We start from the raw sequence: 22,098 nt of genomic DNA on the forward strand, positions 1-22,098 counted from the left end.
AAATACAGCCTTGTTTATATTTTCTGACTTTGTATAAACTTGAGGTTAGTCTCCTTTTTCTCCAGAAATATCAGATTATTAGAGTGGCCTTTATGGTCTTTCTAGGTCATCTTCATTAGCAAAAACATTTTGCTCAATAAGGAGAGACCTCTGTGTTACAGTTTTGTGCTTTGGTTTTTACTAACTCTTGCATTTAGTTAAATATTATATGGATGGGCCAACAGAGGCACCCAGGGGCTGTTGGCTGGTGCCCACCCTTCCCTGATTACTAACAGGTTTTCTCCATGATTGCTTTATAAATCACTCCCTGGTCACACATTTCCCCATTATTCAGCTTTCTTAGACTCCCAAATTTAACAGTCACTAACCCAGCTTCTCGGTCCTCCCTGAGCACAGGTGCCTATTTGAAACAGGCTAGTGAAGTCTGCTATAAAGGACACATGAACTTGCTGAGGAAATGTGCAGGGTAAAGGAGCAGTCTGATTAAGAGAGTCCACGGAGACAGGTGATGTTTTAGGCAGTATGATGGATAGAATGGGTGATGAGATGGAAGGAAATAACAATGTGGAGAAGCAGAAGTGGTTTCTGGTCTAGTCTCCCTAAGCCACTATAGGAGATTTTTTTGTCTTTCGCCTTGCTTTGAAGCCTGAGTGTATATGGTCCATAATTATAGTAGATAAACTAGGTATATGGATTATAAGACCATATGCTTTTCTTTTTTTAGTTTACTCAAGTGGGCAGATACATTGAATGTTTTGTTGATTTTTACTATATTGTTACAACATATAGTGATATATGTCACATAAAATTGTTCCCAAGAGTGAGAATGCAATGACAACAAATCTCACAAGAATTTAAATAAACAGGTGGCTAGATTTAGTCAAATTAGATTTATAAGCAAGGCAGCAGGACATTATTGAATAAGAAATGACCAATGAAAAGAAAACAGAAACAGTGACTTCAATGAGGGAGGTGGAATGAAACTTAGCAAAAATGAGATGAAAGGAAGAAAATTTAGGGGGCAGTTAATGAGGATTCTAAGGTCCGTTAGGACAGGAGATGTTGCTCTTAAGAACCCGATTGCCCTGGGTACCCGGAAGTCCTTAGTAGATACTGAATGAGTGAATGGATGAAAAAAAGGAGGAGCTCACAAAGGTGGAGAAAGAAACAGGGGAGTGATGAGATGTTCTGGGGATAGAGTCCTTGCCCCGGAGGGCTTGTAGACTCAGTGAGGAGATAACAAAGGAAATGGGGATGTAAACTGTGTGGCATATATGTAACAAAGGCATGAGGTGGTGGCAGTGGCGGTGGCTGTGCTGGTGTGTGTGTTGGGGGCTGACCTGCCCTATCAGCAGTGGTCTGGAGGTGGGAGTTGGAAGCTGAGATAGAAGAACTTCTAGGCCTAGTGATCTGCATGCCATCGGGAGTTATCAGTGGGTTCAAATTTATTCCTGTTTGTAGGGTTTGCAGTGGGGCTATGAGATGACAGTTAATAAAGCCCTACACCCCTTGGGTGCCCTTTCAAGGACCAGACTCATGCTCCATCTCCCAGCTGTGGTTTCTCTCTCTTCACTCATTTACCCTTCATTTCCCATCACCAGTGTCCTAAGAGCTCCCTCAGTGGAGGATTGCAACACATCTTAATTTTCTCCCCAGTTTGGGAAATTTTCCTCTCTACTCTGCCCTGCCTCCCAGATTGACCTTAAAAGACCACTGATCATGTCTGTTTGCAGACCTTCTACAGCTCTAGTGGTCACTCAAGGTCACCTATGATTGGCTCCTAAATTACCTGAACCCTGTGATCCAGCCAGACCCATGTACTCACTATTTGCTGAATGTCTTGTCCTTTTCTACCTCCATGCTTGAGCTCATGGATTTTCCAAAATTCTGCCTATCTGCTAACATCCACATTGAGTGCTATCTCTTTCTTGATATGTAACTGAGTTATATCTTTCTTTTTGAACTGTTTAGAATACTGTATATTCTACCACCTTATAGATATGTCATATCTCCTCTGTTGAATGTAGTAACCATGTCTGTTTGTTTTTCACTATCCCCCACCTGCCCCAGGATCTAGTATGGTGCCTTCCACATATTTACTCACTAAATGTTAATGGAACAATTGAATAAATAGATACATTTAAAAAGAGTGGGAATAATATGTTAGTTGTCTGTAGAGGTATAAAAACCATAGGAGGGAAAATAGTCTGCTTCTAAGGAATTTATAACATATGTAAAAAGACAAAAGATATGCATGCAAACAATCTAGAGATGGTTTCACAAGTGCCAAATCCTTCCATGCAAATCAAGCACCTAGGTGCTGAGAAGGAGTTAGATGTGGTGGAAGCTACAGGCTTTCTCTAGAATAAGACTATGAACAGGCACTCTCTGGCTCACACTCTAGGGGCAGGGAACTATCCACATCCTGTCCTGAAGTGGGCTTTCTAGTCATGACCCCTCTGTCATCTCCAGTGCAACAGTGGAAAGGTATGTCAGCTGGTATTTGCTGTGTGTGTGTCTTAAGTACAAAATAACTGCATTGGCGTGCATGTCTGTGCAAGAAATGTTGTTTGGCTCTGTCTTCCATCTTAGCAACGTGTCTTTGTTTATGGGCACATCCCTGGTTCCAGAGCTCAGTTTCCATGATTGGTAGATGCATTCTTGGTCACTGTCTTATTTAAAAAAATTTTTTTTTTCTTTATTGGATTTTGAGATAGAGGGAGAGAGATAGAAAAATCAATGAGCAAGAACATTGTCCACCTCCTGCATGCCCCTGACTGAGGATCTGGCCCACAACCTGGGCATGTGCCCTGACCAGGAATTGAACCAGTGACCTCTTGGTGCATGGGTCAACGCTCAACCACTGAGCCACACCAGCCGGGCCACTGTCTTATTCTTCTTTTAATAAGCTGTATACATTTTTTACTACATCTTTAGTAATAGTATACTCTATGAGGGATGGATTTCTATATGGAAGGGAAAGATCTCTTAAGTCTTTGTTTGCTTGTTTGGGTTGGTTTTTGATCTTCTGGAAATAAAAGACCTATGAGGGTCATGTTCCTTCATGATGTTTCTCGGTCCCTGGCTCTTCTTCTGCCCCATCCCCACTGTCTTTTCTGGTTCCAGATTCTCCAGAACAGTCCATCACATTTAGACTACTTTATTGTTCTCCGTATTGTTCTTTTGGTCTCTGATCCTTCCTGCCAGAGTAAACTTTCTGAAAGTAATTTTTGTCATGTACTCAACTCATTCAGCCTTACCCCTGGCCCTATTTAAAAACCTACAGAAACTCCTTATTGGTTATAGAATGAGGTTCAATCTCTACAGTCTGACCCAGGCTACAGCTTCTCCTCTGCCTGCCCCCTCAGCTCCCCTCACATCAGCTCTCCACTCTGACTGGAGTCTGCTGTGTCCTCTCCTTGAGGATACCTTTCCTGTTGAGCTTAAATCCTACCCCCCCCCCCAAATCACAGCTGCAGCATCACCTCTCATCCCCACAGAGCCCTGGCTGTGAGGCCACGGTCTTTAATTCATGTTAAACACATCTCTATTTCATAGCATAGGATGGTTTGGATCTGGGGGAGACGTAGTGTCATAAGAAACTGGGTAGCGGGAGAAAGAGCTGTGCTAAATCAAATGAAAAGTCTGTTTCTGGCGTAATGGAGTGATGGCTGAAATTTGCGATTCTGCCGCCCAGCTGAACCGAGAAGGGAATGGCTGAACCCACCATCAAAATGTATACAGGAAAATTAATTTTAACTAAATATATAAAATCAAATTTTGTTAAAACTAAACAGGAAATTAAAGACTTTATTTGTGCTTTATTTGACAGTTCTTGGTGGGTTTTGACCATCTAACAATGGGAACCTTCTAGAGTTAAGAACGTTGGATTTGAATATTTTAAGAAGTCTAGATTTCTTAAAGTCTTCCGTCTTTCACAGATTTTTTAGGAAATCCTCTTAGCATATTATAGTGCATCAAATTGCTGTGTTTGAAGGTCAGAGTCCTGATGTATATTGTTTAATAGATAATTTAATATGATAGTTTTCCTTATTTTACTGAGCTTGGTCTTAGCCTTAGAAGAAGAAAAGTAGGTCCATCCATGTACATACAGCAGTTTGAAATTTATGAACTCAGTAGAGGGCCTTTGAGCTTCAGTTCCTTTTCACAAAATTACAAATCTGATAGATCTCTTTCACTGTGCAGAAGGCTCATAATATGCCTCCAAGCTGTTGGCTCCATCCTAGGACACTGCCAAGAGCATCTTGGGCAGCCCGTCCTTTGTCCAGACCCAGAATAAACCAGTGGACAATCACATAAAGCTGCAGTAAGGCGTTGGAACAGGTGGCACCACCTGTATCCATCTAATCTGCCACTTGTATGTGAAAAACCAGAGTGAGAATATCGGTGAAAGGATGGAAGTGGACTTGGTTTATGTCGGAAGTCCATAATAGACGATGACCATAAAAACTGGCTACTGGTCCTGGAGACTCTGAATTCACTCAGTGGGTTGGAGCTACTTCTGCATTATCTATGCAATTTGGGATATTCTTGATCATTTACAGCTGTGTATGCCAGGACATTAAACAGCTTACTTAAATATTTGTTCTGTGTTTATTACCTGTTAACAATTTTCAGTGCAATGGAAATTCCAGCAAGCCTTTAGGATTGTACCTTTGGATTTACAAAGGATGTGAATAGTAGATTTCATGGTTTGGGAACAGCTCTCTCCATATGGACCTCTATAGGAGATTCCTTATAGAATTACAGTAGAGGAAGCCAGGCCTCTGGTCCAGAGTGCTGATTCCCTTCCAGCTGTACATCACCCTGACAGCTAATGAGACGTCGACTATGGTTACTTTTCTGTGAGAAAAATGAGTGAACCAAATCCCAGGAACATTTTTGTAACTGTGGGGGGTGGATTAAGAGAAGGCTTATGACATTTCAAACCACACTTAAAGCATGTTTAGAAACTTCCCATGTTTCTACTTCATGAAATATGTCAGGGATTTTACAGGTATAAAAGATTTCTCACCGGAATATTTCTTGAGCTAAAAATAACTAAAAGGTGGATTAAAGTTAAAAACAATGTCAAAATAAATAGTAGATTGAACTGTAAGTGAAGCAAATAAAAAATGAGTGAAAAATCTTGTGAACACATTCTTAAAAACTGATTTTGAGAAGCTGACAATTTATACCATTTTCTAAAATGAAATAAGACATGACCAAAATATTTAGCATTTCTAATAATTAATTTTGAGTCAGTATTTACTTTCTAATTATTTATAGTATAAATGGAAATATTTATTGCTTCGTTGCTCTAGTGAAACCATCTTTGATTCTGGAATGTGACTCAAGATTGATTTTTTTACTTTCAAAATGCATTCTCTAATTTTTCTTGAGGAAGTTGTTTTTTTTTTTTTTTTTTTAAAGATGAACTCTTTTGGGGCTATATGTTATTAAACTGAACTTTATTAAGAAACTCATGTGGATTCTTTTCCAAAGCTAAGTATTTGTGAGACTTGTGTAGAAATCATGTTATACTTAGCTATTCTTAATGTGTAGTCTTCACAGAATTATTCTTGCTCTTGATTCATAAGAAAATAAATTAGAAATGAAGTGGCACAAAAAATTCCTACCCGCCACTATTAGGAGTGTCGGAATGTAGGAAATCATGTCTATTTGATATCCTCCTTGCAGTTTCAGTGAGTTGTGATTTCTAGATGTTAGTTTACTCAGGCCAGAAATGGACTCAATTATCTGAGCGCCACTCAGTCACACTGTCTCAGGCACATGTTTTCAGTCAGCCTCTCAGATTAGCAAAATATCTTGCATAATTGTCATTTTAAAATGCATTTGATTCTGACATTAGTTTCTCTCTTACCCTGATGTTTATCCTTGAGAAAAACCCCCGTAATTTCCAATGTGTGGAAGCCAAAGCCATTCTTTATAGTAAACACAACTCCTGTTTGAGGGATCAGCCCAGCAATGGGGGTTATTTTAATGGACATGCTGTATTACTTTAATCTAACCCTTTTACCATCTGTTCTTCCCATAACAGTGAATGAAAAAAAAAAAAAAAAGAACATATTTCATGTTTCAGGGTTACATTAGTAAAAAGTAAGATAAAAGTGATTTAAAAGCATGCATATGTTCTTAGTACAATGCAGTCTGCATCTGTGATGTTTTTTCTCATGGTTCAGACACAAATCAAGAGGAAAGCTGCTCATGCTTGAGAGAGTGAAAGTTTTTCATGGAAAACAGGACTTTACCATAAGAGGGTCTCTCTCTTTATTTTACAGCTAAAAATGATAAAACCTCAATGAGCTGCCAGAATAAAAATAGATAACTGTAGCATCTATTGTTGGAACATCTGGCATTTTTCCTGGGTTGGGTTGTTGCTGCCACATCCAGATGAGTGCTGAGCACCTGTCTGGAACATGCTGGGGAGGCAGGAAGGAATCTCGTGACTCTTAGCAAAAGAAAATATGTTTGGGTCTAACTGTGGTGACTGTCTGTTGTGTAACTGTGGTAAAGGGTTCTTCACTGGTAAGAGGGCATCACCCAAGGTGTGTGGAGATGGTTTACTGTAGTGTAGAGCTTGGGCAAAGTCCCCTTGGTAAACACATGCTTGGGGACTTGAGATGCATTACTGCTTAGAGGGTAGAACACTGCCATCATTGGTATCTAAATACCTAAGACTAGATGAGCCTGGGGCACTGGAAGGAGCAAGGACTCTGGAATTGCATCTCTCCTCCTCAACTCCATAGTCCTATGACCATGGGCAAATTTTTTTGAGCTTCATTTGAGGAATCCGCAAAGAGATTAAGAATACTTTTAAGATGTTAGCATTTAATAAGATAATGTCTATGAGATCTCAGCATAGTGACAATCACATAGCAAGTATTTGATAATGGTAGTTATTATTGTTGCTGTTAGCATATGCAAATCATATAGTAAGTTGCCTTTTAATCAGTTATAGTTCATTTCTTCTTCCTAAGCAACTACAATGTTAAAAGAGGGAGTAATGTGAACTCCTAAACTGTATTGTTTTTCTCTCTATTTAGGTCCTTGTCATTTTCTAACTTGTATTAAAGTTATATTTTGTGATCATAACCTTATTTATAAAATTATTTATACTCTTCCAAATGTGAACACATGGAAGGTGGGGCTGTATTTTTCATATCACCTGGCCATCGCCCTGCCAATAGTAGGCACTCAAATATTATAATGAATTGTACAAGGAATTACTGTAAATAGTTCCCATTGGATGCATATAAAGCCCCAAATGATGGCTCAGACCTTTTACCAGCGGAGATATTAGTTTCTTCTAGAAGGAATGATTCAGCTGGGGGACATGATGTCAGCAGACATCCATTTCTGGCAGTCATCCAAGCTCTTTGCCGGCAGCTTCAGCCCACCTTTAGAGAGCGGCATTTGGTTTCAGGTTTATGAGAACCAGGGCATCCTTCACCTGACTCATTTTTTAATTTGCCAAAATGGATGTCTGTTTTGAAAATTAAAATTTAAATAATAAATATGGCTACATTAAAGTGCAGAATACTCCAAATGACAACACATTTTCCAAGAAAGAAAAACAGAGGTTTTAGAAAAATTAACCGAAAATTAATTTTCAGTAAACTTTATTTACTTGATTGATATACCTAATTAAAATAGGAAATTAAATCATTCAGTTTCATAGCCTTAAATATAGAAGGAAGTGTTATTACCTTTTCAAAGGAAGAAGAACAGATACTCTACAGCTCCTAGGACATGACTTGTTTACTTGAAGATAGTAGATGCCAGCAGTCACTAGGAGAACCATCTGCTGGTCTTGCATCTATTTTAATCATAATTCTCATTGTTTAAAACAGATCTTTGGGCTTTCTGTCAAAGTTTAGGTGGTAAGAATTGTTGGTACCAAAGTGCATTTCAGTTTTGCAAATCAGAGTATTTGGAAGAAAGACCTAGTGTTTAGGTAATTGGCTAATAGACGGATTTATTTTCTTTCTTTCTTTCTTTCTTTCTTTCTTTCTTTCTTTCTTTCTTTCTTTCTTTCTTTCTTTCTTCTTTCTTTCTTTCTTTTTTCTTCTTTCTTTCTTTCTTTCTTTCTTTCTTTCTTTCTTTCTTTCTTTCTTTCTTTCTTCTTTCTTTCTTCTTTCTTTCTTTCTTTTTTCTCCTTTCTTTCTTTCTTTCTTTCTTTCTTTCTTTCTTTCTTTCTTTCTTTCTTTCTTTCTTTCTTTCTTTCTTTCTTTCTTTCAATTACTTTGGGTTAGCAAGTATCCTCTTTTAAACATTTTTTTAAATTGATTTTAGAGAGAGAGGAAAGGAGAGGGAGAGAGAAATAGAAACATCGATGAGAGAGAACAATGATTGGCCGCCTCCTGCATGCCCCCCACTGGGGATTTGGCCCACAACCTGGGCATGTGCCCTGACCGGAAATCAAACCCTTGACCTCTTTGTGCATGGGTTGACATTCAACCACTGAGCCACATCGGCTGGGCTGGACTGATTTCATTTGCAGTTCGGATGTTATCCTTTAATGTATATGTTTCATCTCTTACATGCCTGTAAGATGGGACTGAAAATACAGTCTAGGGCCTGGCTGGTGTGGCTCAGTGGTTGAACATTGACCCATGTACCAAGAGGCCATCGGTTCAATTCCCAGCCAGGGCACATGCCCAGGTTGTGGGCCTGATCCGCAGTGTGGGGCATGCAGGAGGTGGCCAATCAATGTTCTCTGTCATTGATGTTTCTATTTCTCTCCCTCTCCCTTCTTCTCTCTCTAAAATCAATAAAGAAAAATTATTTAAAAAGAAAAAATATAGTCAAGGAAAAAGTCACTTTTACAAGAATGTGATATGATAACCATGCCTATTTATGCATGTGAAAGTCATTCATTAAGAACCTGTACATGGGACATACATATCTGTAATGTTTAAAGTTTTAAGAATGCTTTGATGCGTATTATTTAATTGATCTTCACTGTGATTCTGTAATGTAGGTAGTCTGTTTCTGTTCTGCAGATGAGAAAATCAAGGCCCAAGGACAATGATCTTTTGTACAGGCCATATTGGATGGTAGTAGATCAGGGTCCAATGCTGTTTTTACTAGAATCCCTAGTTGGTAACTTTAAATTGGATTTTTATGCACAAAATAACAATAAATAATGAAAACAAAGATCTTTAAATAATTCAGTTATAATGCAACTTTCCATTTCTTCAAAAATATATATATATTTTTTATAAATGGCTTAGTCTCTAATCATTCTATAAAAATAAGACCTAAGTTTACTATGTAGGACTTTTTTATTATAAAATATTTATCTTTAAATGATTGCACACATAAAGAACAGTTGCAAGAATAGTAAAGTATTCCTGTATACTAAACCTTGGTTCACCAGGGCTTAATATTTTGTCATATTTGCTTTGTCATTTTCTCTCTCTCTTTCCTCCTCCATCTTCCCTCATTATTTTTTTTTCCTGAAACATTTTAGAGTGGGTTCCATATATGATGCCTCTTTACCCAAACCTCAGTAGTTCCGTGTGCATTGCTTGGTCTAATTTTAATTCCTAAGCAGTGGGACACTGCAGTGTTTGTGAGGTGTTGCCAGATGCCCCTCCACAGAGGTTGCATCAGTTTGCATCGGCCAGCGATACGTGGGAGGACTCTTTCCCACACTCTGCCAAACAATGTGTTGTCAAGCTTTTGAATTTTTGCTAATCTGATCATTGAGAAGTGGTTTTCAGTGTTGGTTTAATTTGCATTTATCTTATTGAAAAGTTAAACATCTTTTCACATGTTTAAGGGCTATTTCAATATGTTTTGTGAATAGTCAGTTTTTTGACCATTTTTTATTGTGCTTTCTTTTGGCTTCTATTATTATTTTTCTAGCGATTGAATTGAGAATTGAATTTATTTTTATTCTTTCATTGATATTGATTTAGGTGTCTAAGCTGTGTATCCCATAAATCCAGATATGTAATGTTTTTATTAACCTTTTCCCATAAATTCTGTAGCTTATGTTTGTATTTACCTATTTCCCCCCAAGTTATTTAATACTTTTTTCCCCAAGTGGAAGGGCTTTAAAATTTTTTATTCATTTTTTTTGTTGTTGTTCATTGTAATCAGAGTGTTGTTTATAATATTTCTACTTTATGAAATTTACTGTGGTTTTTTTATGTGGCCTAATACATTTTAATCAATTTTGACTATTAGTTATTTACATTAAGAAAGATACACCTTTACTATCGGTATGTAAAGTTTGATATATAGCCATAATATTTAACTGATTGGGTTTATTTTTTAAGTCTTCTGTAGTTTTTCTTTTTATTATTATTTTTATCTATATCTTATACTGAAAGTGATGTCTTATTCTCCTATTATTTGGATGTTTGTCTATTTCTCCTTGTGTCTCCTGTAGTATCTGCTTTATATAGATGGTATTTCTGTTATTTGATGAGTAGACAGAAAGACAAAAAACAATGATTTAAGCACGAGAATGACATAATTATATAAGAGTTTCAGAAAGGTCTCTGAGGTGGCTAGGTTCTGGGAACCTCCAACCCCAGGCCATGTTGGGGGTTCCTGGGACTCATTTTTCCTCTGTCAGAAAGACAGAAAGTAGAATGGTGGTTTTCAGGGGTTGGAGAATTATGGGAGTTATTATTGAATGCATGTAGAGTTTCCATTTTGCAAGATAAAGGGTTCTGGAGGTGGCTGGTGGTAATGGTTGCACAGAAATGTGAATGTACTTACTGCCACTGAATTGTACACTTTAAAATGGGTAAGTTTGAAAGTTTTATGTATATATTACCACAACTACAAATAATTTTTTTAAAAGAAAGGGAACAATTAAAGAGAGCCAGGAAGTGGGAAACAATGCTGCTGTGGACACTCACGTATAGGTTCTTGCATGAATATGATTTTCACTTATCCGGAAAACATGTTCAGGGTTGCATATGGTACAGAGGCTGTACCGTTTTCCTTTCCCACCAGCAATGTATGAGTAATCCAGTTTTTCTGCATTTTGTGCTTTTTATTTTAGCCAGTCTAATTGGTATACAGGAATATTTCATTGTGTTTTTTTTATTTTATTTTTTATTTAATTAATTAATTTATTTTTGTTACAGATGTTTCTCCTTTTTCCCCCACTGATTCCCCCCTCCCCCCTTCTCCACCCTGTCCCCAGCTTTGTTGTCCATGTCCATTGTTCATGCATATAAGTTCTGTGGTTTATCTCTCCCCCACCACTCCCTCTTCTGGGGATTGTCAGTCTGTACCCCACTTCCACGTCTCTGGGACTAACCCATTTCTCAGACTGTTATGTTCATTATATTCCACAAATGAGTGAGATCATATGATACTTGTCTTTCTCTGTTTGGCTTGTTTCACTTAGGATAATACTTTCCAGGTCCCTCCATGTCGTCTCAAAGGATAAGAGATCTTAATTTGCATCTCCTTAATTGCTAATGATGTGACCATCTTTTCACACAATTATTTGTCATCTATATATTTATTTGGTGAAATGTCTCTTCATGTCTTTAACTCATTTTTTTTTTTTTTAAATTGAGTTTTGGGAGTTCTTTATAGATCCTAGATACTAGTCTTTAGTTTGATATATGGTTTGCAAATATTTTCTCCCTGTCTGTAGCTTATCTTTTTATCTCCTTAATAAGGTCATTTGTAAAGCAAAAGTTTTTAATTTTGATCAAGTCTAATTTATCAGTTTTCTTTAATGCATTATATTTTTGTGTCGAGTCTGTGAACTCTTTATCTAGCTCCAGATCTTGAATATTTTCTTTCACATCATTTTCTAAAAGCTTTACAATTTTACCTTTTACATTTAATTTGTATGTAAGGTATGAGACTTCGGTTGAGGTTCATTTTATTTTTGCCTATGGATGTCCAGTTACCCCAACATCATTTGTTAAGTGTATTTTTCCTTTATTGAATTGCTTTTGCACCTGTGTCAAAAATCAGTTGGGCATATTTGTTTGGATCTATTTCTGGGTTCTCTATTTTGTTCTATTGATCTGTGCATGTACTTCCCCACCAGTACCATACAGTTATGGTTATTGTAGCCAGAAGGTAAGTCTTGAAGTTGAGTGGAAAGCTTCTCTCACTATATTATTCTTTTACAAATTGTTTTAACCATTCCGGTTCCTTTGCCATGTATATGACGGTTATACATATATTTAAAACTTTCTATTTTTTTTTTTTTAATCCTCACCTGAGGACATTTTTCCATCTTTTGTACAAATAGAGTGGGAGGGAGAGAGAGGAAGAGAGAGAGAGAGAGAAACATCGACGTGAAAGGGACACATCAAGTGGCTGCCACTCGCATGACCAACCAGGGCCGGGGACAAACTGCAACCAAAGTACGTGCCCTTAGCAGGAACCGAACCCGGGTCTCTCCGGACCATAGGCCGACGCTCTAACCGCTGAGCCAAACTGGCCAGGGCAAAAAACTTTCTATCTTCTTTCAACTACTTTCTTTACTCCTTTTATGTTCTCAATCCAATATTTGTTTCCTTACATGTTTTCCAGCCTTTCCTCAATTTCTCTTAAAATTTTTATTTAAATCTATTCTTCTTTTCACAATTTATAATTTAAATGAAGATGTATTTAATTTCTTTGACTTTGGCCAGTTTTCATTGCATTTTTCCCCTGTCTTGTGATTGTTCTTGGGTGTTTTTCTTTGCCAATTCCTTAGTTTTAAATTTCTGACTCAAGGTATGTGCACATTACGTTTGTGCATCTCCAGATGCTTGTTGAGGGTACTCATTATAGTTTGGAGTGTTTCTTGTCTTACACTTTTTCTTTGTTTTATGGTTGGTTGGTGAGAATTTTTATCCAGATGGGATGTTTATATTCCATTTTCATGTTTTTTTCCTACAGGAGTTTTATAGGAAGTTTAATTTTTCCCTCTGTTCTGTGGCATTTTGTGGGCTGGGTTACTATTTCAAGAGCACTCTTTCTTGTCAGTTCTGTGAAATATAGTTTGTAAATGGATGATGAGGGCAGTAGAGAGGGGAAGGCGGAAAGAGGATTTGCCTGTCTTGTTTATCTTTCCCGTTTGCTGAATCCCTAATTTCCCCTCTTCTTTCCTTCTGTTCACTGCTGCCAGTGAGGGACATGATCTATTCCCAATTTACTTTCTTCTCTTATGAAAATGACACCTGTCTGAAATTGCCACTTTGGATTTTGCTTGATTTTGCGCCCATTTTACTATGGCCAGTGCTGTGGGTCACTGGCTGCTCATATTTTGGGCACTTATTTGTGATGATTTTGTCCATTTTTCCAATGTCCTAAGCCTCTTTCTCTCTCTCTCTCTCCTTTCCTCCCTTTCATGGAATCTCTTAAACTGGCCCTTATCCCTCCTTCTCTCTGCACCCACAGCCTCATAGCAGTTGCTGTTGGATTTTTTGAAAAACTTATAAATAACTTGAAGTTTGAAATTTGACATATTTTCTGTCTCTAGTAATGCTGATAGCATGGGTCATGTGTGATTTAATTTGTGCCCCTTGATGACCTCATAGGTTCTGGGAGAAGGATGTGTAGAGAGATATAGATTCAAATGGCTGCCATTTTCCTTGATACTCAGGAGCCTCTAGAATGTAATAATTTATTGACCAAAAGCCATCATGTAATCCCTCTAAAACTTGTGCTATAATGGGATGTGGGGAAAAGTCAACATTATAGTAAAATTATAACATACAAATTTCCTCTTATAACCATGACAATAAGAATTTGGACATAGATGTAGTTCTTGATCATTTATCTTTTTTAAATAAATGAAATATAAGGACAGGCATAGGAATCATATATCTCAACACTAGAAAGGATAACAAATATTGATGGTATCACACAGGATTTTAGAGCTGAAAGAAAAGTTAGAGAAAGTCTAGTCTAACCAATACGTCATCCTACAGATGAGGCTAAGAGAGTAATCTGTCCAAGGTTACTCTGAGAGTTACAAGCAGGGATTGACCTGGGACCAACTTCTCTTGGCTTCCTGTCCCTACTGCCTCTTCCGTTAAATGGCCCCCTTTCTGGACCAGCCTTTGGTAGGTTAAGTATCTTCATGACCCTTTTCCTGTTGGGACAAAAGAAATTAAATCACTTGCCCAAGATGGCGCATGCAGTAAGCAGCAGAAGGGGGCAAGGGGAAGAGCAGAGCCTGGTGAGGAATCGTTCACTCCCTGGGCCGCACGTGCTGTGTGTACTGGCTGGTGGCCATCTTCCCGGTCTGCTCTCTCTCTTTCCTCTGAAACTCAGCGAACACCTGAAATAGTTCAGATCAAATTATAGGGTTGTACTGTTCTCAACAGAGCTCATGTCTCGTGCAGTTCCTTTTAAAGGGACAAATGCGGCTCAGAGTTTTGAAGATGCACACAGGTGCAAGTTTGCAGGGCTTGGAAAAGAAAGGTTTACAGCGAGGCTTGTCCTCTGTGCCTCTACAGCAATGTGAGGTCTTGGTCTTAGTCACTCACTTTCTGCCTGTTTGAAGGGCAGTGGACTTGCTGTTGTAGTTTCCTGACTATTGACAAGAGCCTTATCCCTCCAATTCTTCTTTGGGTGCTCTTGAAATGTGTGGCTCACGTATGCCGCGGTTACCTTGTGTTGAATTTTCTTTGTGAGCGAAGGACAGAATGTTCTCTGCTGCGCACCAATAGCACTTTCCCATATACACTCAGGGGAAGCTTTCCCCCTCTCAACAGGGCTCAGAAGTCTTGACTGGAGTACTTCAGAAATAGGCCTGGTTTGTACTTTTATCAAAACAAGCAGAGCCTGGGCAGTTTCTAGCTTGGAATAGCACAGATGATCTAAAAATTTCCTAGGAAGCACATAGATGGTGCTACCAAAGGGCAGGTGTTTGGCACTCTGCTCCTCACTTAATGAGGAGATGGGGTGCCAACACTTGCTGGTGAAAGAGAAGGTGGAATCCTGTGAAAACAGAGGCTGTTGTTCATGGGGACAAATGGCTAATGCCATGTAGAGGTGTGATGTAGGAAATCAGATGCCTTGATGTGCCCGACTTATAGTCCTGCAGGGAAAGAAGTTGACTTTATTATTATTTTTCCTTAATGGAATATGCTGATAGTCCATGGGTACATTTGGAAAATAATCGGAGTAATAATTAGAAATGGTAATGGGGAAATCTTGACCCTGGAACTTGCGCAGAACCCTGCCCTGAGTGTGCTGTATTCATTAGCGTACTTTGGGGTTTCCCCAGAGGAACTTCTGTACCTCATTGCTTTGGCTCCAAGAACCCCTAGGTGAGCTGCCTGTTCACACTGAGTGGGGAAGTCAGGATTCTTCCTTCTGCTCATAGTGTGGAGGAAAGAGTTTACCTTGTCCTGTGAAGTCCTCATCATGGGTAAAATTTGTTCAACTAGCACATGACAAGTAAAGAAGTGGGGACTAGGAATTTGTCCCCACCCCCACCTCACCACAGGCCCATTCCTCTTTTTTTCTGGGCTAAGAATGAAAGTGTAAAATGGACTTATATTTTGATTCATGAGGGTATAAAGCAGTTCTTGCCACTTTTCTGGAAATCGCTCTAACATTGGATCCTTTTCTCTCTTCTCTCTTCCTTAATGGTGTTTTCTCTCAAGTGTTAAATCATGCTTTGTAGTTCAGGCTTTGAGACCAGATACACTGTGCGGTGGCTGTACCATCTTATTAAAACTCTAGATGCACTTTCCTTATTTATAACATGGAGATGTATTACTGTCCAGGTGTTATGAGGGTTTAATGATATAATGTATATACAATGATTAGCACATTGACAGGCACATAGTAAGTTCTCAATAAATGGCATTTATTATTATCATCATAGCAGGAAATCTATATAGAACCTAGGTCTGTGTTTGGCATTAGGAAACCAAAAACATGTAGAAATTATATTAGTAATTTTAGTGGCTCATGAGGACCTCCAAACTGAGCATATCTTCTAGGGAGGTCTGCTGAGCCTTTTACGTTTCTTTCAACACCAGACCAAATACTCTGGCAACAAGTAAGCAGCATGATTCCAACAAGGCGCAGCATGGCCTGCAGCTGTGTTTTCCTGATGATCCTTCGCATATTTGAAGTTTACTTTAGAAAGCAAGAACACACCCCAGTGAATAGGGCCAGCTTATATGGGCAAGACTTTTTAAGTTGTATTGCAATTGAATTAGGTAAGAATTTATTAACTATCCTACCATGTAGCCAGCACACAGCCCTCAGAGAGTTAACACTCCCATGTAAAGAGTTAGGGTGCAGCATCTTGATGCCTTCCTTAGTACTTTTTTTTTAATTCAGAAAAAAAAAAAGGCAAAGCAAATAGAAATAAAATATAAAGCTTTCTTGGACTCTCCATTTACACCATGATGGAGAGTTTGGGTTTGAATCTTGGCTCTGCCACCTGCTAACCCTGTGGCCTTGGGCAAAACATTTTCCCTCTTTGGGTCTTATCTTCCCTATCCATGCAATGGGTTACTAATATTTCCATTAAAGGGTTAATATAAGAACTCTGCGTGTGTGTGTGTGTGTGTGTGTGTGTGTGTGTTGGGGGTGGATTCACATTAAATACTTTCAAAAGTGCCTGGTATTAGTTTCACCCATGTTTGTTATTATTATTTTTATATCACTCTTTCAGCAGCCGAAAGGATTCTGTTTTGCATGACTGCATACCGATTGCAAGTCAGAGGTGCCCAGCTGGTGCTAGAGAGAGTCTTTTTTTTAGAGAGAGAGAGGAAGGGAGAGGTAGAAACATGGATGAGAGACAAATCAATTGGCTGCCTCCTGCATGCTCCCCACTGGGGATCGGGCCCACAGCCTGGGCATGTGGCCTGACCAAGAATCAAACCAGTGACCTCTTGGTGCATGGGTCCATGATGAACTACTGAGTCACAGGGGCCTGGCTAGAGTAAGTCTTATTTCAGTGCACCCAATATGTCCTTAATGATGCTTGCAGAGTAAAAAGGCATTTTTTTTTTTTTAAATGTATGTTTTCACCCTCTTGGTTTCAGTATTCAGGATTTCACACGGAAAGATCAGAATCTGATCACGACAGCCAGTGGGGCGGAAGTCCCCTGACAGACACGGCCTCTCCGCAGCTCCTGGACCCCGCAGACAGGCCCGGCTCTCAGCATGACGCGTCCTGCGCCTACAGACAGTTCTCTGACCGCAGCGCGCTCTGCTATGGCTTCGCGCTGGATCACTCCAGGCTGGTGGAGGAGAGGCATTTCCACACCCAGGCCTGCGAGGGGGGCCGCTGCGAGGCAGGCAGGTACTTCCTGGGAACGCCGCAGGCCGGGAGGGAGCCCTGGTGGGGCTCTCGCGCAGCCCTGCCCCTGACCAAGGCCTCCCCAGAAAGCCGAGAAGCCTATGAGAACAGCATGCCTCACATCGCTTCCGTCCACAGGCTCCACGGTAAGGGCCGCTGAATGACCCCGAGCGAGCGCGCAGCAGCAGGTCCCTGGGCAGGCTTATACTCTTGTAGGCTGGACATCGCAGTGGCTGACCCAGTGGTCTTCTCTGAATGGACAAAACAGAAACTCACGCTGAGGGGATTTAAAAAACCAATTCCACTCTCGTTAAGAGTATTTATTTTGGTAATAGTTTGCTAAATACAATTATTTTGGACAGGCAAGTAAACATGATTCCCATTTTAAACATCAAAAAGTATAGAAACTAAAACAAATTGTTGAGTAAGTCTGTTGAACTTGTCGTATGTACATATATACATTTTTATTATTTTCTTTTGTGTTGTCCTGCTTCAAATGTGGACAGAAGTAGTTTTGGGGCTCCTCTAGCTATGTTTCTCTCTGAGGGTACTGTTTGGGGCAGTGTTTGTTTTATGGCCCATCACTCACATCATAGGAAGTTTAACCTCTCTGATCATCTAGGCATTAAATGCCAGTAACTGCCACCTTCTCTCCTAATTGTGACAACCCATGATGTCCCCTGTGAGTCAAGGGTAGACAGGTATGTAGAACCTTGGAGATTTTCACTGTGAGATTGTTTCACGGCTTTATGAGCACACAAATGGGCACGGCAGCGAAAGCCTTTAGAGCTGCTAATACTCTTCTTTGTTCATTGGAAAGTGAAGGTTGAGGAGCCCATTCTGTCCATTTCAAACTTGGGTCCAGACAGGTCTTTGAAACCCTCCCTATTTCATTAAAAGTCAGTGACATTGAGATTGATCCGACGGCCCTGATACCACTCTTTTTACTGTGTCTTTAGGGTAAAAAATGTGCAAGAAAATGTTTACTCACCCTTAAAGTCTTCTGTCGGATACCGCCCGCCTTCCATTTCAATTTTTCTGGTTTTGCTTTTTACTTGTCTCCTCTTACTTTGAGTTTCTCTGGTTTGGTAGACTGGTAATGGAAATCCAGGGCAAAGGGCAATTGCTTGCCAAAGAATGGAATGAAGTGAAAATCCTGGCTTAACCTACGTGGTCTGGAAGAAAATATTAGAAATAAAAAAAGAGAGAAGGGAAAAGGAAAGCAATGAATAGTGTGATCCAGGGCTTTCCTGCTGCGTGAAGCAATTTACAACTTGCATGTGTCCCTTCCTGTTCTCCTTTCTTTTCTTACTGGCTTCAGACTGCTTTGAGAGTTATTTAATTCATGGGGTATACTTGGGATGCACTATTCCTACATATAAGATCTCTCTCCTTGGTTCAGAACAAATTGTTATTAACATTTAATATTTTCATTTATTCTTCATCTTATTTCAGAAACAATCTGAGATACGAGTTACTCTATGAGTATGTGTAAAACAGATTTTTACCACTAGATTTGAGAGGACAATATTTATTTTTTTTATTGGGACAGATATATACAAATTCATGCCCATGTCTATACACACACACACACACACCCCACACACACATGAATGTTTATATATTCTTCAAACGTTTAAAAATTACATTAGAGCTTTGTTGTAACTCTACTTAAGATACATTTAACAATATTGACATTTTAGGTGATTTATTGGGAATTGAGAAAATAGTCCAGCCAATATCATTGTCTTCCTCAAATCCAATTGAAAGCATTTTCTAAGTATCAATTTAACATGATACTTTTCTCAAAAACTACATAAACCAAATGCTATGCATTTCTCTTTTATTATTTACAACTGGACAGGTCCAATGATGTGCATACATGAAGTATAAACACATTTCACTGTTTTGCTAATTGGCATTCACAACCTATGAACAAGATTTACCTTCTAAAAAAACTTGTTATAAATGTCACCCACACTTAATAGCCACAGAACTATGAATTCCAATACAATACTTTGACACTCTGTCTGTCATGTGAGCCTGTCTGTTTCAAATATTGGTGCATGTATTAAAAAGGAAATATATAAGGTTTCTTTTAAAAGGAATACACTTACATTTTGGGGGGTGAATTTCGAGACCACTTACTTTTTACTTTTTCTTATTTCTAGGGCGAGGTCATTGGGATGAAGATAGTGTGGTCAGTTCTCCAGACCCCGGGTCTGCCAGCGAATCAGGTGACCGGTATCGCCCTGAGCAGTATCAAAGTAGCCCACATGAACCTAGCAAAATTGAAACTCTGATAAGAGCTACCCAGCAAATGATTAAAGAAGAAGAGAACAGATTGCAGCTAAGGAAAGCCCCCCCAGACCAACTGGCTTCCATTAATGGAGCTGGAAAAAAACACTCCCTCTGTTTCGCAAACTACCAACAGCCCCCACCGACAGGTGAAGTCTGCCATGGCTCCACTCTTGCCAGCACTTCACCATGTGACCACATCCAGCAGAGGGAGGGAAAGATGCTGAGCCCTCATGAAAATGACTATGACAACAGTCCCACTGCACTGTCTCGGATAAGTAGTCCCAATTCGGATCGCATTTCAAAATCCAGTTTGATCCTAGCTAAAGACTATCTCCATTCGGATATGTCTCCTCATCAGACAGCAGGAGACCATCCTGCCGTCTCTCCAAACTGCTTTGGCTCTCACCGGCAGTATTTTGATAAGCATGCTTACACATTAACTGGATATGCCTTGGAGCACTTATATGACAGTGAAACCATTAGAAACTATTCCTTGGGCTGTAATGGCTCACACTTTGATGTAACTTCCCATCTAAGAATGCAGCCAGACCCAGCACAAGGACACAAGGGAACATCTGTTATAATAACCAATGGAAGCTGATGTTTTTCTAAAATATTTTATTCTTTAAGGATCTCTGAAACATATTTATAGTTTAATGCCCCATGACCAGCATTTACTATGCTACACATTGTTAGAGAGGATAAATTAAGTTACTGGTATTTGACATGTGTTCCTTTGAAATCAACGAAAACAGCCCTAGCATTCAAGGTTATGCACAGATAAGGGAGCTAAAGTGAATACACAAATTTCCCCTCTAATTATATGGGAACAGAATAGATAAATTTTGAATTGAAAAATACTTGTCTAGATTAAGTGAGCATGTTTACCACATGAAAGGACCGATGGATGACAACATCATGCAGTGATGATCCAGCTGGCTGTGTACACACAGAGCGCTATCTACAAACTGCAATGTACACTTATGTGCAGAAATATAGACTATGTACCATAAATACACCCCAAATGGGTAACTTCCCTTAACCTTAGAACATTAAGACTATCAAAGAAATGTTTATTCTCAAGCTAACTAAGAAAGAGAGAGATACATCTTGTAAACTGTTTTTTTTTTCTTTGTGCTTCTAACAAGCCAGCTCATTTGGTTCAGGTATAAATTAGGGAAATGGTTATGGATATGGTATAAGAATGAGATTTCACCTGGTATCCATTATAAGCAATCAGGAAGTGGTGATTTTTTTACCTTACTTTTGAATTAGACAAGGAACAGGATCACATTGACGTATCAGTCAGGTGAAAGTGCTAAGACGTTGGGACACACATCAAAAACCTGGAGTGCCCGATTGGAAATAGTTAGTGAAGCTGGAGAGGAAGAGGCAGAGAGAAATGAAATAATATTTCAAAATGAACCAATCAACATATTTGGGGCCCATAAAACCAACCAAAAAAATTTCAAACCAATTCACCAAGAAAAAAGGCTAAGTGTGAAAACTAAGGAAAACCAGTAAAGTGCTACATGATAGCAGTTAAGTGTTTGAAAACATTTCAAAGCACAGATGTGCAAATGTGACAACATGTGGAAGGCTTCAGGAGAGAGTCTAAGATAAAAGCTTAGGCTGATAGACAAGGGATTCAAAAGGGAAGAGCAGTACTTTGAAGGAACAGGCCAAGTTTTCATTTGCCTTATTGTTGTTTGTAAACAACAAAAATAGTAAATTTGGTCTTAAATGAAATTGTAGAATGACCAGCAGACTAGATGCCAAGATCTCTGGGTTCTGGTTTTGACCCTACCTATAAGTTATTTTGGGAACAAAGATGTATCACTCACCAGTTTCTTCATGTTATGGCAGTTCTAACGTTCCACGGTTCTGTGTTCAGTGGTACAGCAGAACTGAACATGTTAATCAGGTAACTCTCTGCTGTGAGTTGTTGAGACTGATCATTCTGGCCTATCTGTATTCATATAGAGGTCTAGATACTTTCTAACTTAAGCAGGTGCATGGGCTCTTTTAAGCATGTATAGTTACAGACAACTTTCTAGTTCAGCCAATATGTAGACGGTAGAAACTGATGAGGGAGAAGAAAAATAAGTAAGATTTATTTAATGCACTATTCTCTAGTAATCAAAGCAAAGTGACGTAAGTGATTAAAGACGTTTCATAGCTAATATTTTCTGGGAGCCCCATGTCTGACACTCTTGCCATATTCAAAGGGAATGTATTGGAAGAAACAAATTTATAATTTTGAAGACACAATGACATTGAACACTCAGGGATTAGTACTCTATTTTCATCATGTAACAGTTATTTGGCAATCCATAGGTAGGTGACAATCTGAATGATGATAATCTGAGAGATGAATACTGGGTTTGTTTATTCATGAGAAAAGTGACTGCATAAAATTAAATAAACATGTCTTGGGTATGACAGAACATCATTATGCTGTAAATAGAAAAAGTGCAAGTAAGTGAGAAAGTTAGTGGTTATATATATTTTCAAAAGAGTTC

At 39.0% G+C, this 22,098-nt stretch overlaps 1 protein-coding gene across 1 annotated transcript in view; it reads left to right on the forward strand.

The window, feature by feature from the left end:
* SIM1 (SIM bHLH transcription factor 1) overlaps positions 1-21,633 on the forward strand; it is a 72,918-nt gene extending 51,285 nt beyond the window's left edge. The window contains exons 11-12 of the mRNA XM_036249001.1: positions 17,019-17,421; positions 19,447-21,633. Of these exons, the coding sequence (XP_036104894.1) occupies positions 17,019-17,421; positions 19,447-20,177 (1,134 nt within the window). The 3' untranslated portion in view covers positions 20,178-21,633. The remainder of the gene's footprint in view (positions 1-17,018; positions 17,422-19,446) is intronic.
* The last annotated feature ends 465 nt before the right edge of the window (positions 21,634-22,098 follow it).

The sequence above is a fragment of the Molossus molossus genome, unplaced genomic scaffold (genome assembly GCF_014108415.1).
Source record: "Molossus molossus isolate mMolMol1 unplaced genomic scaffold, mMolMol1.p scaffold_m16_p_8, whole genome shotgun sequence".
In the NCBI taxonomy this organism is placed as follows: Eukaryota; Metazoa; Chordata; class Mammalia; order Chiroptera; family Molossidae; genus Molossus; species Molossus molossus.